Below are 16,736 nucleotides of genomic sequence, written 5' to 3' on the forward strand. Positions count from 1 at the left end.
TTAATAAGGGGGCTTCTGGATTTATTATTATTTATTATTATTATTATAATAAAAAGTTGGAAGCTGTAGAAGGAACTGAATACTTCCGTAAAAAATATAGGTTAATATAGATTAATTAGTCTTAAAATTGCAATTGTACGTTAACTGGTTCCATTGCTTTCTCCCTGTGGACACAGAGGGACAAAATTTTGCTCTCAGTTACATTAGTGTAAATTGGGAGAAACTCTTTTGGTTTTGTTTACAGGTTCTTGTTTTGAAGGCTTGATTCAAATTCCACTGTACTCAAGGAGAGCCTTTCCATTGACTACAGATCAGGACAGGATTGTCCAAGGCCTGGCTTGAAATTAAAATTACTCTAGATTTAAACAGATGTAACTAAAGGCACAATTGGACTTGGCTCTTGCAGTGCATGGTTGTGCGTTTTAGTTCCCAGTATGATGTTTATAACTCTAATAACATCCCTTGAATGTTAATGCAGGTGCACTGCTAACCATATGCAGACCCATATCTAGATCTACAGGTTCATGGGTTTTGATTCTTGCAAATACTTGGAGTCTTTGAATACTTCAAGTTGAAGAACTAGAAGGGAAATTGTCTCAAAAATACAGATGCCTATAGGATCTTTATAAGGCAAGCTATGTTTTCCAAAGAGACAAGTCATTTAAATCAGATTCAGATATTTGGTGCTCAAAGAATAGATTCAGTTTGATTTGGAACCATGGTACAGAAATGTTTCTTTATGTTATATTCATGGTTTTTAAAGTGTAGTTGTTGCACTGAACACAGTAAATTAACCTATGTTGGTGGTAATTACTAATAGCTACCAGCACCTCCTAGTTGTAGGTACAGCAAATTGAAAATACCTTTTTGGCACTGAATGGTCTCATACATTAGCTGCAATACGCTGAAAACAAAGGTGGGTGACGTGAACAAAACCCCTCAGACCTCTATCTGTACAGACATACATTTTGCAACTGACATATGTATTTTGTTGGGAATAATGGATGCATAGATCAGGGACCTGGGCATGCGGTTCACACAGACGCATGGATCAGGGATGTGGGCATGCACACACAAACCATGACTTGCACTTGCCCATTAAGGCTTAGTGAATGTGCACTTTGTATTATGCCTGCTTGAAAATTTGATCTTACTATACCAGTACATCCACTGGTGAGAACTACAGAGCATTTTTCCACAGTATATGCAATTTTACCCTAGCTAAATTGCAAATGCTTTTCCCTTTCATATAAATGTCTAATCCTTTATTGACTCTTCATAAGTTATTTGCTTCAATAATACCCAGCAGAAGTGAGTTCCACTGCTTAATTACATTGCATTGCATGAAAAATCCTTCCTTTTCTCTATTATTTATTTTGTTCAGTGTTTTCTATATCTTGTATCAAAAAGTAGATATATACAGCCTGATTAGTCTATTCTGAGTCACACACTATTTTCCATACTTCTATTATATTCCCATTTGTTTTTCTCCTTATAAAATTAATAGTCCTTGTCTTGTAAAATACTTCCTTGTATATGATCACTATCCACTCTCAGCCCTCTACACCTCATTGTTTTGCTTTTTCTGGATGTTCAGCATGAGAGAAGAAAACCTCTCTTTTGGGTAAAAGAAAATTCCAATTTTTGGCAGTGCAGATATTGTCCACATTAGGTTGTGAGCTCTGGGAACCTTTCATTTAGCTTATGAGCTATTATTATTCAGAATTTCAGGAGTCTTTTGCAGCAGGTTGTGACTAGTGGTAGATTGCAAAAGGATTTGTGCTGTTTGGCAGGCTACATATGCTATTTGAAAAGCAAACTAGAGTTCCCAGCGATCCACTAATACCACCTATAATTTGCATTCCCAACATAATCATTAAAAAAATGGGCAAAATCAGCAAGTCTGGTTGAGAAGTACAGATAGCAGATTCAGGATTATAAGAAAAACCTACTGCATGATTTTCTTAACCCATTTCACGTATACTCCCTATTCTCTTGGGGCTGCTCTCTTAGCAGAACAAGATCAAACATTGCAAATAATTAATGAGCCTTTTCTTATCAAATAGCTCCCATGAAAATACTTAAAACTATCAATAAATTTAGCCCTGTATATGCTAAACTCAATACCAACACCAAAGGGAATATGGGACTTTTTTTCTACGAGTCAGGCTTTGAATAATGCACCTGAGGGTCATATTGCTGTATCTGACATGATAGAAATTCCACAGCTCTTTTCCATCCATCAACAGAAAGCTATGACAATAGTGAATGAAATAAGAATTCCCCGGAGCAAAGACTAAAATGAAATGAATGGCTAAAAATGCATTCAATAAATAAATACGTTTAAAAAACGGGGGAAATGACATCAGTTAAGATCCATCCTTCAGATAAACTGATTTTTAAGTGACAAAGTTTACAAGTACTCTTGATACAGAAAAACAAAATATTCATAGTCTATTAACTAGATGTTTTTGAGATGATGCAGGGAATTGAAATCTTTAATTATATGCAGTACCTTTTCCCCCTACATTAAATGTTGAGTACTCTTACCTGTTTAAATTCATATTCACATCATTTTAATCCCCGCCCTAGTCCAGTCCTTCACAACACTATGCTGATACATGCTTATTTACATTGAATTTCATTAATGATCCATAGACTAATCTTCCGTAAGAAGTGGCCAGTCACTTCTAAACAATCCTTGTGATGATGGACAAATCCACACATCTGAGATGGATTGGCATTCTGGTCTCTACAGGTAGAGCCTTAGTGCCTGCCCTGCAATCACTGGGCACTCAAAGATTCAACTGACTTTGCCTGGAGTGTAGGGTAAACAAGGAATATAGGAGCAGGCCAACACCGCTTGAGCTACATCCATGGCCTTGTTGCTCCCTCTCATGGAAAAAAGGAAATACAGAAGGGTAAAAAATGACTTCTAAATCTCCATGAAGTTTATCATAAAGTCAAAACATCATTCTTCCTTCATGAAAATGGTGTTTGCAACCTCATGCAGTAAGGACTCAGGAGAAGGGGTCACAGACTGCACTGCCCAAGAGAATCCATAGGGAAATCAGAGCACAATGTTTCTCAATCGCTCTTACATTATTCTATGGCACCTTTCTACCATTCATCTTCAATTCCCTGCAACAAGGCTCCATTTCTAACTGGAAACTCTCCTGGGAAGCATATTACAAAGAGTGGCTGCTCACTGACTTTTCTCCTTACATGCCCCCTCTCAATCTTTAATGACCGACAAGGCAGCTGATCTGTAGAGGGACTCCCCAGGCTACAGCCTCTGGTCCTCCCTTCTGCATTCTACATCCTCGCTCCACCCAGTTTTGCTTCCCTCGTCCAGCTCAAGTGTCTAAGCATCTGATTGAAACGCCTCCTCTGATAGGCAGGAAGGTAGAGTTAACATCATTTCAAAGAAAATGCTATTTTGAGACTAACATCATTGTCTGACTTGTGTGTTCTTTCTAAATTTTCATCCAGTTCACCAGAGACTCCAGGAACCATTTTTAACTGTAAAAATAATCTGCTTTTTTTGGACTGGAAAAATTATTTTCCTCTTTCCACAGGAGCCTTCCCAGAACACTGGTAGATCATCATCATAAGCTGCCTAATATAGCCTGTGGTCTCAAGAGATTCACCCCAGGAACATAGCAATCATATGCCATAAAATAGCTTTAAAATTGATTCTCCATTTTTAAATATGAAAAGATGGCAGCACTTAATAATTGCCAACTCTGCTCCTCAGAGACAGTGTATATGGATGAATTATATTTCTACAGTATAGAAGACATCATCACATGGCTGATGAGAGGAAGACAGCTAAGGGAGCTAGCCAGCTGCTGAATATCTCTGGGGTTTTCTGCCTTCCTGCTATGGATTAACTTTGGCGGGCAAAAAATTAGCCCTTCTCTGTGCTAGGATCTTGTCATCCAGGTTAGTAGGACTCTGGGTTAATTTACTGGTTTGCTGTGTGGTATGGTGTGGTTGAAATCTAGGCTCAGTTGCTGACTGTCTGGGCTAGATCGCCCTGCAGTTAGATGGGTTAACACCTGAATTCAAGTGGGGCTCTTTGAAGTGAGGGCAGTGTAATTTTTTTTAACTAGGCCAGCAATTATAGGTGGCTGAGTGACAGAGGGTGAGTCACTCAGTCCAGAATGCTGTGCTGGCAACAAGAGAGGAGTAGACCCCAATGGCTGAGGAAGAGAAGTCACCTGCCCCTCCCCCAAGGCTGGGGGCTCATGGCCACCACCCCCAAGAGGAGAAGACATAAGATAGTGGTGGTCAGGGACTCCCTTCTGAGGGGGACAGAAGCATCCATCTGTTAACGTGACACAGGAGGCGTACTGCCTGCCTGGAACCTGCACCTGAGATGTTACAGAAAGCTTGCCAAGGCTCATCCGTCCTTCTGACCACTATCCCATGCTGCTCATCCACTCGGGCACTAATGATACTGCCAGGTCTGACCCATAGCACATGATCACTGACTACATGGCTCTGAGAGCAAGGCTGAAGGAGGTGGGGGTGCAGATGAGATTCTCTTCCATTCTCCTAGTTGAGGATAAGGGCCTAGGTGGAGACACATGCACCCTGGAGATGAGTGCAAAGCTGTACAGATGGTGTTGACAGGACATCTTTAGCTTCCTTGACCATGGGATGCTATTCCGAAAAGGAGGACTGTTGGGAAGAGATCAGGTCCACCTGACCAAGAAGAGGAAGTGTATTTTTGGACACTGACTAGCCAACCTAGAGAAGATGGCTTTAAATTTGGCTCAAAAGGGGACAAGTGACAAAAGCCCACTGGTAGATATAAAAAGGTGACCTTGATAGAGGACTAGAAGATGTGGGTGGAGGGAATGAAAAATGACAATAGTGTCATAGAAGCAACAAAATGGAAAAGAGTGGGGGAATCTGTTTGACATCTTAAAAGTCTACATGAAACTGCAAGGGATATGGGGAATAAACAGGAAGAACTGGAAGGCTTAGTACACAAGTTAAATAGTAACTTAATTGGCACCACTGAGATTTGAGGGGGGTAAACCTTATAACTGGAATATTTCTATAGAGCAGTATTGCTTGGTCAGGAAGAACAGGAAGGGGGAAAAAAGAGGAAGTGTTGATTTATACATCAAGAATATATACAGTTGTTCTGAGGTCCAGGAGGAGGTGAAAGGCCGACCAGTTAAATATCTCTGGGTGAAGATTAATGGGGAAACGAAACATAGTAGGGATCTATTTGAGACCATCAAATCAGGAGGAGGAGGTAGATGCGGCATTTCTAGAACAAATAACAAACATCCAAATTTGGTAAGTAATGAGGGGTGGGGGCATTAACTACTCAGACATCTGTTGGATAAGTAATACAGCAAAACACAAAATCTTCAGTAAGTTCTTGGAAAGTATTGGGGACAACTTATTGTTTCAGAAGGTGGAGGAAGTAACCAAGGACAGCCTTTTAAGACTTGATTCTGACAAACAGGGATACTGGCTGTGAATCTGATCATGGAAGGCAGTTTAAATGAAAGCGATCATGAAATGATAGATTTCACCATTTTGAGGAAAGGAAGAAGTAAGAACAGCACAATAAGGAAAATGGACTTCAAAAAAGCAGACTTGAACAAACTCAGAGAACATGTAGGTAAGTCCCATATCTAAGGGAGCATATCTAAGGGGAAAAAAGAGTTCAGTTTTGCAAAGAGACAATATTGAAGGCAGAACAGGAAACAATCTGGAAAGGCAGGAAGAATAGGAAGAAATGAATATTGCTCAATCAGGAGCTTTTGAATAACTTGAAAATCAAAAAGAAATCTTACAAAAAGTGGAAATATGGACAATTTACTTTGGATGACTACAAAATAGCACAAGCATGTAGGGAAAAAATCAGAAAGGCCAAGACACAAAATGAGTTACATCTAACAAGGGACATAAAAAGCAATAAGAATTTGTTCTAGAAATACACTAGGAGCAAGAAAAAGACAAAGAAAAGTGTAGGTCCACTACTTAGGGGGAAGAAGAGCTAATAACAAGTAAAGGCTGAGGTGCCTAAGGCCTATTCCGCTTCAGTCTTCATTAAAAAAGTTAATTGTGACCAGATGCTCAACATAATTAATATTAACAACAAGAGGGAAGGAATGCAAGCCAAAATAGGGAAATAGCAGGTTAAAGAGTATTTAGATAAGTCAGATGTATTCAAGTCATCAGGGCCTGACGAAATTTACCCTGGGATGCATTAAGGAACTAATTGAAGCATTCTTGCAACCATTAGAAATTATCTTCAGGAAGCCATGGAGGACAGGTGAGGTCCCAGAGGACTGGAGAAGAGCAAACATAGTACCCATCTTTTAAAAAGGGAACACAGAGGATCCGAGGAATTGTAGATTAGTGTTGATTGGTTCACTGTCAAACTGAGACAGCAAATCTTGTGGGCTCCCTTGGGTGTCTGTCCTGGGTCTGGTACTATTTAATATTTTAATTAATGACTTGGATAATTGAGTGGAGAGTGTGCTTACAAAATTTATGGATGACACCAAGCTGGGAGGAGTTGCAAGCACTTTGGATGATAGGATAAGAATGAAAATGGACCTTGGTAAACTGGACAATTGGTATGAATGAAATTCAGTCAATACAAGTGCAAAGTTCTGCATTTAGGAAGGAAAAATCAAATGCACAACTACAAAATGGAGTGTAACTGGATAGGTGATATTACTGCTGAAAAGGATCTTGGGGGTTATAGAGAATCACAAATTGAATATGAATCAACAATGTGATGCAGTTGCAAAAAAGGTTAATATAATTCTGGGGTGTATTAACAGGAGTGTTGTATGTAAGACAAGGGAGGTAGTTGTCCCATTCTACTCAGGACTGCTTAGGTCTCACATGGAGTATTGTGTCCAATTCTGGGCGCCACACTTTAGGCAAGATGTGGACAAATTGGAGAGAAGCCAGAGGAAAGCAACAAAACTGATAAAAAGTTTAGAAAACCTAACCTATGAGAAAAGTTAAAGGCTGTTATAAAGAGGACGGTGACCAGTTGTTCTTCATGTCCACCAAAGGTAAGACAAGAAGTCATGATCTTAATCTGCAGCAAGAGAGATTTAGACTGGATATTGAGAAAAACGTTCTAACTTTAAAGATAGTTAAGTCTTGGGATAGGCTTCCTGGCAGGTTGTGGGATTCCTGTCATTGAAAATTTTCAAGAACAGTTTAGGCAAACACCCGTTGGGGTAGTTTAGGTTTATTTGGTCCTGTGTCAGTGCAGAGGGCTAGACTAGATGACCTCTCAAGTTCCCTTCCAGCCCCCCATTTCTGTGAGTCTATGATCCTTGCATTTCTCTTAGTTGGCCTTTATCCAGAAGTAAGTTTATTATTAGATGCCATTGCTTAGTTGAGGAGCATTTATTATCCCTGTAGCCCTTGAATCTCGGTGGATAATAATTACTTCATTAAAGACGTTAGAAATAAATATAAGCCTGGTTCATCCATCTGAAAAACAGAGAAATTATTCTCATAAACTAGTTTAAAATTAAAAACAACAACAACAGTTTTCTTGTGATCTCCTGGGCAGGGGTGGGATGGGGAGGGGGGGAAGGAATTAGAAGCAGGTTACAAATCATTCTAAGAACTCTGTACCGTAACTATTTCACTCCACCGCTTGTGGCACTGGCTTGTTCTATTGCAGTAACTTATAACATGGAAAACTATTGTCACCTGCCTCATGTAGTTCTTTGTCTTCCTGATAATGAAGCTCTTCATTATGAAAAAGAAAATCCTCACTCCTTATAATCCAGATCCCAAATGAATTTAATTGAATGTGGTACTAACAGCCAAGCTCTGCAGGCACAACAGACATTTGTATTCACTTTTTGGTAGACTTAGAGTAAAGAATATTTCACTCACCCAATAGTCTGGTGTTGCAAGATATCTGGATCTGTGGCGCTTACTGTTAACACAACACTGCCTATGGGGATGTTTTCTTGTTTGGTCACTGTCATTGGGTCTGGGTGGAAAACAGGGCCTTCATTTACATCCAGAACAGTGATCTGAACTGTTGCTGTAGAACTGCGGCCGTAGGCTATGTCTGGAACCAGCGGGTCTTCATTTTCTACTTTGATCAGCAGTGTGTGGAATGCTGAGATCTCGTAGTCTAAAGGCTGTAAGACATGTCAAGAAATCAGAGTACCAGATGCAAAGAGCACGTATAACATTCACCCAAGCTTGTAAGTGACAGAATTAGCCACAAAGGGACAGCGCCTCCATCACCATCATTGGCTACATCCTGCTGGCTGGTCCAAGTTCAGCACCAGACAAGTTGTGTTGTCTCCGTCTCATTCTCTGTGTATATATAGCCACACGACAAAACCACACCATGTACTCTAGCATAGTAGCAGAGTTACTAGCTTCCAGTAAGCAGGATCCAGCAGGGTTATTGTAACACAAAAGGAGTGACATGTATTGCCTAAACTGAACTGCTAGCCAACAAAATACTTTCGACTAGCTAATTTCAGTACTTGGTCCTTTTCATGTGTAATGCACCTCACAGTAATAATAAATTATACAAAAGCAAATTGTCCTTACTTTAACAACAGAGAGCATTCCCTCATTCGTCTTTGGATTGGTATGGATTTCAAAACTCTGTCCTGGGTTTCCATTGATAACAGTATACACAGCTCTCCAGGCTCCTGTTGCTGGATCATCGCGGTCTTCAACAGATAAATTCACCATCACTCCTGTGACTCCTTCCTTTACTGTGGCGTGGAACTAAAACAATAATTGTTATTAGTATTAGTATTATTAACAATAATAATAGTTACTATTTTCTAGTAATGACCACACACATGTTTTTTTGTTCAAGCCAGCATTAATTATTTACATCAGGAGAAAGATGTAATACTTGAGTGAAACTGAATTTCATAGTCCATAAATAATACATTCCCAGAGCATGAAGAGTAAGGTACTGTATTACTACTGCACTGCCTCTGTTCTTGATAGATTGTAGATAAGTAACAATGTGATAGAAAACATCCTTTGAAAGCACTTGACTGAGAAGAAAAAAAAATCATCTAGTAACTTCAGTTAATGCCCTACAGATAACACACAGCGGTGCGGAAGTGCACAACTACTGGAAAAAGAAATATTCAGAACTGAGAAAGCAAAAGGATGGATGGAACACGATTCATTCTTCTTTTAAGATTCTTGCCTTTTGATTTTTTACAAAGTCCCCCTCTTTTAACTGCTCATTACAGTGTCATAAATAAATAAAATATTTGACTTGTGTCCCTGTCCTGCTTTTTCCCTGATGAGTTTCTCTGGGATAGAATAATTGTGGTTCATTTTACTACGTAGTTCCCATAACTATCATGCATTACATTCTCTTTTCAGAGGGAAGACCTGTCATTATGGGAAGTTTGCAGCTATTTTACAGGTCAATTAACCAAATCTTACCTGGGTAATCTACAACTTGATTATGGTCCAGTCAAACTGTATATGAACGCTATTCTTACTTAGCAGGAGTATATTAGGTAAACATTGCAGATGCTCATGAATTTCAGACACAATAACATTTCTCACTTCTAAAGCACTGGCAGCTGAAGCACTTTATATTAATTAATGTAATGAATACATCTCTCCATGATCTTGTGGTGGGGAAGAATTTTGATATATCCATTTTATGGATGGATAAACTGAGGCTCAGAGAGACTCAAGGCCCAATCTTGAGAAGTACAGATCACCTGCAGTTCAAATTTAGATCATTAGGAGCTGGGAGATCTCAGCATCTCTCAGGATTAGCCCCTCAATGGCCCCATCCTGCAAACTTCACTAATGTTAGTAGCCCCCATTCCCCTAACTGGTTTGCCTGTGGCTGCTTTGTCAGTGGCAATACTGTTTTTTATTCCCAGGGACAAAATTCATCCATTATGCAACTCTAGCAGTGTGAATACTTTTGCCCAAGGAGTAGTGATGACAAGTCCTTTGCTCTATCTTATCAACCTCACTCCCCCATAATAACAGAACATTTTGAGAGGTTGCAGGGATTTCCAAATATTACCCAAGACAGAAGTTCTAAACTATAAGCTTATTACAATATAGACTTTGCAATCTGGCTACTTGTAGGTACAATTTGATCCCCAATACTAAAATATAGGGGAGGCAACTATGTCTTTTTCTGTCTTCAGTGTCTTCTTTTTCATTTTTTTCCAACAGACTTGACTTAGGTTCTCATGCCCTTTTTGAATTTATCTGGAGAATCTGAGTGCATGCATTAAAATTCATTTATTTCAAGCTCTTCAGCTTCAGACTTGATTTTCTAAGAAGGGCAACATTATTGATTGTCTGTTTCTATCGTCTTCAATACAGTTGGCAAGAAATTTAAAGGTTCTTTTGATTTTGGGAGTTAATACATAGCTTGTTATTGAGCTTCGGTTCAGGCAGATCATTAAGCTCATTTACAGCTTAATTAACCTGAAATAATACTTTAACAATATGTTAACTTGACTTCAAATGGATCAAAAGAAAATACAGTATTTTAAGAACCTCAGATATAATGGAGCAATGGTTACCAAGAAGCTGCTCCACTCCACATAGAAAAGTGCTGTAACTTATAAAGCACACTTCTTCGGGTCTCATGTTTTGAAAGAATCCACCATTTCTTGTAGCATTTAGGGCCTGAATCTCAGAGGTGCTAAGCACCTGTAACTTCTGTTAAAATCAGCTTTCCAAGTGCAGTCCCATGACTGATTTGTTGAATTAGCAAATTCAGTAGTGAGCCCTCTCCAGTCTGTTAACAGTTTAAGTTCTGCAGCCCTGCAAAGTTTATCGGCTGTTGACCCAGGAACAATGGGAAACATACACTACAGTATGGTTAAATGTGGAGGCCTGAACTTTATTTACAACTATTAACAAACTGGGTAGCCACAACCTCACACTACCCAGTGGAATTGTTCCAGTACAGACCTCAACTAGCACACCAATGGCCCCAGGGCAGCAAACATGAGGGTGAGTGCGAAGGACATGCCCCCTCTACACCCTCAGGCCTACCCAGGGATCCTGACTGGAAGCAAGAGTCCTGCCCAGCCTCCCTCCTCCACACCAGAGATAAGATGAAGCCAGCAATAGGCTATGCAAGACATGGAGGCGTACCCTCTCACCATGCATTGTTGTACTCAGGATCAATGACCAGGCAGTCCATTGGGTCACAGGGACCTAAAACCAGACCATTTTCTAACCCAATATCACACTGCCTCATGATTTCTTAGAGGTGGGTCTCAACTGGCACCAGTGGCCCGTGTAGACTATAAACCTGAGGGTGGGTGTCAACACCATGGGCCCATTACACACTCAGGCCTGTCAGGGCACCCTGCCTGAAAACCAGCATCCCAGCCCACTTCCTTCCTTCATGCTGGAGATAGCACAGATAACATGAGGGTGCTCTAAGGTGTGCAAGACATTGGTGCACAGGCCCTCACCATGGATGGCGGTGCCCATGGCCACTGTACTGGGAAGCCAAAAATAGCTACTTGCCTAGGCAGCAAACAGCAGCCACCTTCCTTCCCCTCCAGTTTTCCCCTCCTATTATCATCCACCACTGACCAATGGCAGCAGCAGTGAGCAGGGGAGTCTCCAGTGCCAAGAGGCAGCATACAATAGCTTTTCCCTTCCTTGAGTCCTGAAGTACAGAGGGTGGGGAGAAGGGAAAGGGAAAGAAGCAACCGCCCCATACACATATTGAAGGCAAGCGGGGGGGAGGGGGAGAAAAAGAGGACGCATGTGGCACATGGCCCTAGTTGTTCCTAGTTGAGTTTTCATGCCCCCGCTCCCATTCTCAAGGTGCTTCCACTTCTTCCAGCCCCACTGCAGCCACAACTCAGTAGCAAGATGAGCATTTACTATTATTGACATTTTTTACTTTAAAAAAAAAAAAGATCAGCAGATTCCATATTTTAAGCTTTTTCTCAGTCTTGGCTCTGTACAATTACTAGACATGCACTGCAAAGACCAGATGTTCAAAGGTGTTCAGGACCCAACACCTCCCATTTAGACACCTAAATAGGGGGCCAGATTTCAAGAGAGCTCTGCTCCTATTTAAGCCCCTAGGCCATGATCCTGCACCATTAAAATCAATGGGAGCTTTGCCATTGACATCAACAAAGGCAGGGTCAAGGCCCAATGGAGGGATTGGGACTCATGCTCCTAATTCACATAGGTGTTTTTGAAAATGCCACCCCTCAATCAAGTGGACAGATTTTTCATATGCACTCAGTACTCCCCTGCAGCTCCCATCAAGAATACCAAGAGCTGCTGGGTGCTGAGCAATTTGAAAACGTGGTCACGTTTCATTAGGTGCCTAATTCGGAGCTGAGTCCTTTTGAAGATCTAGCCCTTAAGGTAAATACAGAAGAACACCCCCGTTATGATGCTGGACTCTGATGGAAAAGCTGGCGGAGATTCTTAGGTTTTTCAGCCAGTTCACAGAACACGAAAGTCAGTTTAAGGACATTTGATTTAACAATATCTTAACGGAGAATGGTTCTCTTATGTACTCGGCACTCTTGCCTACTCCTTTTTCAGGCAGAACTCCCAGCGGCTTCAATGACAGTGAGTTAGCAATTCAGAAAAGGGCACTTAGACCTGGTGTGGCCAGAAACCTTCAGCGCTTCTGATACCAGTCGGACAAGTAACTGAAACTCCTCTGGGTAAGACAACAATGTAAACCTGATAACTCCAACCTTCAAGTTACATTAACCTAGGTGTCCTGCAGTTTACACGCACTTCAGATGACCATCAAAGCAAGTGACTATTTGAAGCTGCTTAGAGTTTGGAATGTTAGGGCTTGTCTACATGGGGAAGTTAAGACACAGTAAGCTAGGGTGTGAATTTAAAGCACTTTAGCTACTCCAGACTCACTCCCTGTTAGGAAACTGAGTGTGCACTAAAATGTTCCTCTAGGCAAATTAGTTTAGCACACTTCCAAAGTGCATTAAGCTGATGTGCTCAAAGGTACTTTTAGTGCGCAGTAAGAGTGTTCACATGGGGTGTTAGTGTGGAGTAGCTACATGCACCAGCTAGTGCCCATCAGCTACTGTGGGTTTTTCCCCATGTAGACGAACTCTTAGGCCTGGTCTACACTGGGGGGGGGGGGATCGATCTAAGTTATGCAACTTCAGCTACGTGAATAATGTAGCTGAAGTCGACATACTTAGATCTACTTACCACGGTGTCTTCACTACGGTGAATCAACTGTTGCCGCTCCCCCGTCAACTCTGCTTGCGCCTCTCGCCGAGCTGGAGTATAGGAGTCGACAGGAGAGCGCTCTGGGATCGAATTATGGCGTCCAGACTAGACATCATAAATCGATCCCCGCTGGATCGATCGCTGCCCGCCGATCCAGCCGGTAGTGAAGACATACTCTTAGAATAAATCCAGGGGAGATGGATTAGGAAGCAAAGTGATCAAACGTGCATGATAAATGATCACATTGGCTCTGCAAGTTAGTACATGGATAATGTGAAAACTCTTATCACTCATATGAGAGTGTGAAAGAAGGAGCAGAGAGAGGGAGAGAGAAATTCTTACTATGGACAAAAAATACAGTATATGTTATATGGAGGACAACCTCTGGTGTCATTCTAGTCTGGAGGGCCCTTTTATACACAGAACAGACTCCCCAGTGACTAGAAAAACATGTTGTAGTAACAATGGTTCCCCCTTAAAAGCCAAAAGCAAAAAAAGAAGGGTTAAAAAAAAATGAACTCAGAACTCAAGCTAGTTTTGAAAATGGGGAAACAGAGTGATAAGTTCATCATCTCTCAAAATGCAAGATTTACACTCTTACGACAGGGTGCTGAATAGGGAAAAGCTACTGCCGTGCTCTAAACCCCCCCACAGTGGCTAACACATATAATTAGATCGTGAGTTAATTGACTTTACTCATTTTAAATATCCACACATCCCCAAAGCACCACTATAAATTAAGAACAAAATTGATGAGTTCAGAACTTTATTTAAACTGCTGCCATCAGCACCCACATTAAAAAAAAATCTATAAATAGAACACCTTGAGACAGATGCTTAGCTGCTGTAAGTTGCCATAGGAAGTCAATGGAGCGATCTAGGCTCATTTATTACAGCTGAGGATTTGGCTCTGTAAGTTTAACTCATTCAAAAGCGTTATATGCCTTATTTCTAGAGATGGGCTCAAACCAAACATTCAAATCTAACCCCCTTGGCCTGGAACTGGGAAGGCAGTTCTAAATTATTATAAAGGATAATGAAACAATACAATTTAAAGTTTTGGTTCCAAAGGGGAAAGGGCCTAATTTTACTGATTCGGTGCAGTTCAAGATGGGAAAAATATCAGAGGAACAACAGATCTTAGGGGAGTTTCACCATTTGGAGCTGAAATCTTAAGAGATCCGCTAATGGGACTGCAGCATCAGCAAATTTAAACACTAGCCCTTGATCAAAACTCCACACTCTACCTTAAACGATCTGAAAATTGACTCCTTGGCCAAAATTGTAACAAAGTTTCTGTAATAGGTGAGATTTTATTTATGATGTGTCCATATGGTGCATAATAATAAATGCACTGGGGTACCATGGGTGACTAGTATCCAGCAATGAGTATGAGCATGAAGATATGCCCTTTGTAAGGCCATTGAGCAAATTCTGCCTTAGACTGGGACACCAACCCAGCACGAAGTAAAGAGCTGCAATGAACAGCAAATGCAATGTGAGAAAAACGTGCTTGAATTGATGATCTGTATATCAAGGCTCATTAGGATTCCACACACTGTCGGCCCCACTCAAGAACAACCAAATTAAAACTGTAAGTCAGTTTTCATTAATCAGAGCACCATTCCAGTTGAAGGTGTTGTGTGGGTTATCGTCATGGTGTTTGTTTTCCTGTCTAGATCTCATGAATGATGAAAGATGATGAGATATATTAATACACACAGCTCCATAGAGAAAGCTCCCAGAGGGAGATCAATCCGCTATATTCCCCACCACCACCCTTTAGATCCACCTCACATCTATTCTTTCCCACAATCCCTTGTATTTAAACCACGAGTTCTAGATACGCAGGTTTTTGCAAATTAGGTTTATTAGAGTACCATATTTTATATTTTTTGTATATTTTATCTTTTCGTGTTGCTATTCAGTGGTAGCTGTGAGATGTGCATATATAGTATTTATGCATTTGTTTGGTAAGACGCTAGCAGGTTTTCTATGGCATTATGCCTAAAATACTTCCCAGGACACATGGATCTTTGGTGTGATCACACAGGTTTGCTGTGTCAAAGAACTCAGCAGAGAGAATCTCATGAATGTCAATTGCTGACATTTATAGTGGAATTCACTTGGAGAGACAAGCCAGACTTTCTGGCCAATGATAAGCCAAATCACCTGGCATTATGATCCCATCAGACATCCCAAGCTTGCCAGATTAGGGCCTGGATAGAAATGTTCAATTAACATATGGGTGCTTCACAAAGTGATGTCGGTGATCCATTTGATCACTTTTCCTGCTGAGTCCAATAGTGATCAAATGCCCTGACATGGTGTTAGGGGGCACAGTGTTCAATGTAAAACAGAGGACATGACCCGCTGTGACCATTAAAGATTTACTGAACTTTTCATATGAATAAGGCTGTTGTTAACACTGTGACCTTGCCAAATTGCATTTTGGAAAATTATATTCTCCCCTCAGAACTCTCTCCTGTGTTTTTTTTTTTTTAATGACATTTACTGTCTTTGGGTAGGTCTACACTTACCCGGTAGTTCGGCGGCGAGCGATCGAACTTCTGGGTTCGACTTATCGCGTCTTGTCTGGACGCGATAAGTCGAACCCGGAAGTGCTCGCCGTCGACTGCGGTACTTCTGCTTGGCGAGAGGAGTACCGCGGAGTCGACGGGGGAGCCTGCCTGCCGTGTGTGGACCGAGGTAAGTTCGAACTAAGGTACTTCGAACTTCAGCTACATTATTCACGTAGCTGAAGTTGCGTACCTTAGTTCGAATTGGGGGGTTAGTGTAGACCTGCCCTTTAAGTGGTGTGTAGCCTTGACTGTGCTCACACAGACAGTTGCTGTACTTCACCCTAGACGTAGCTGTATTACCATAGTGTATTTAAAGTTCTCCTTGCACAGTTTGTACATTAATATATGAAGCACGTCGGGAACCATTTAGATGAGAGGTGCTATGAAAATGTAAGCTATTATTATAACACGATCAGGATTTGACGACGTAAACTAGATGCAATATCCTGTTAAAGAGCAGAGTGCAAAATGTAAATCACTTGAGTAGCCTTCAGTAATTTTCACTGTTTTACTGTAATAGTTCAGGCTATTGGGTACTTTATTTCTTATAAACTGATGATATTTCTTCCTTATTTTCTTCTTAATACAGAATATTCTCAAGAGGGATGGAAGTGATCATAGAAAATAACTGAATTGTACATTAGGAAAGATCTTCTTGAAGATATGAAATTGACCATCATCACTTTGAATGCATTTGTACTTTTTTTTTTTTTTTTTTGCTATTAAATGGTTACAATTCCTATTGACGGCAGTAGGAATTGCAGTGCAGAATTTGTTCCCCTTTATGGAGAAACTCTGAGGCATTTTAATATCGCTGGTACCGCATAGTTGAATGATGATTTAAAAGAAAAAGGAGGCTAAGATTGTAGTCTGCATATTGTAGCAGAGGAAGGTCGATTTAATGGAAGGACTGGAGAT

The 16,736-nt window shown here is 40.8% G+C and overlaps 1 protein-coding gene across 1 annotated transcript in view; it reads right to left on the reverse strand.

The window, feature by feature from the left end:
* CDH13 (cadherin 13) overlaps positions 1 to 16,736 on the reverse strand; it is a 608,253-nt gene that overhangs the window by 55,727 nt on the left and 535,790 nt on the right. The window contains exons 8-9 of the mRNA XM_065416779.1: positions 8,584 to 8,766; positions 7,906 to 8,159 (exon numbers count right to left, since the gene is read on the reverse strand). Coding sequence (XP_065272851.1) covers positions 7,906 to 8,159; positions 8,584 to 8,766 — 437 coding nt within the window. The remainder of the gene's footprint in view (positions 1 to 7,905; positions 8,160 to 8,583; positions 8,767 to 16,736) is intronic.

This window comes from Emys orbicularis, chromosome 14 (genome assembly GCF_028017835.1).
Source record: "Emys orbicularis isolate rEmyOrb1 chromosome 14, rEmyOrb1.hap1, whole genome shotgun sequence".
Taxonomy (NCBI): domain Eukaryota; kingdom Metazoa; phylum Chordata; order Testudines; family Emydidae; genus Emys; species Emys orbicularis.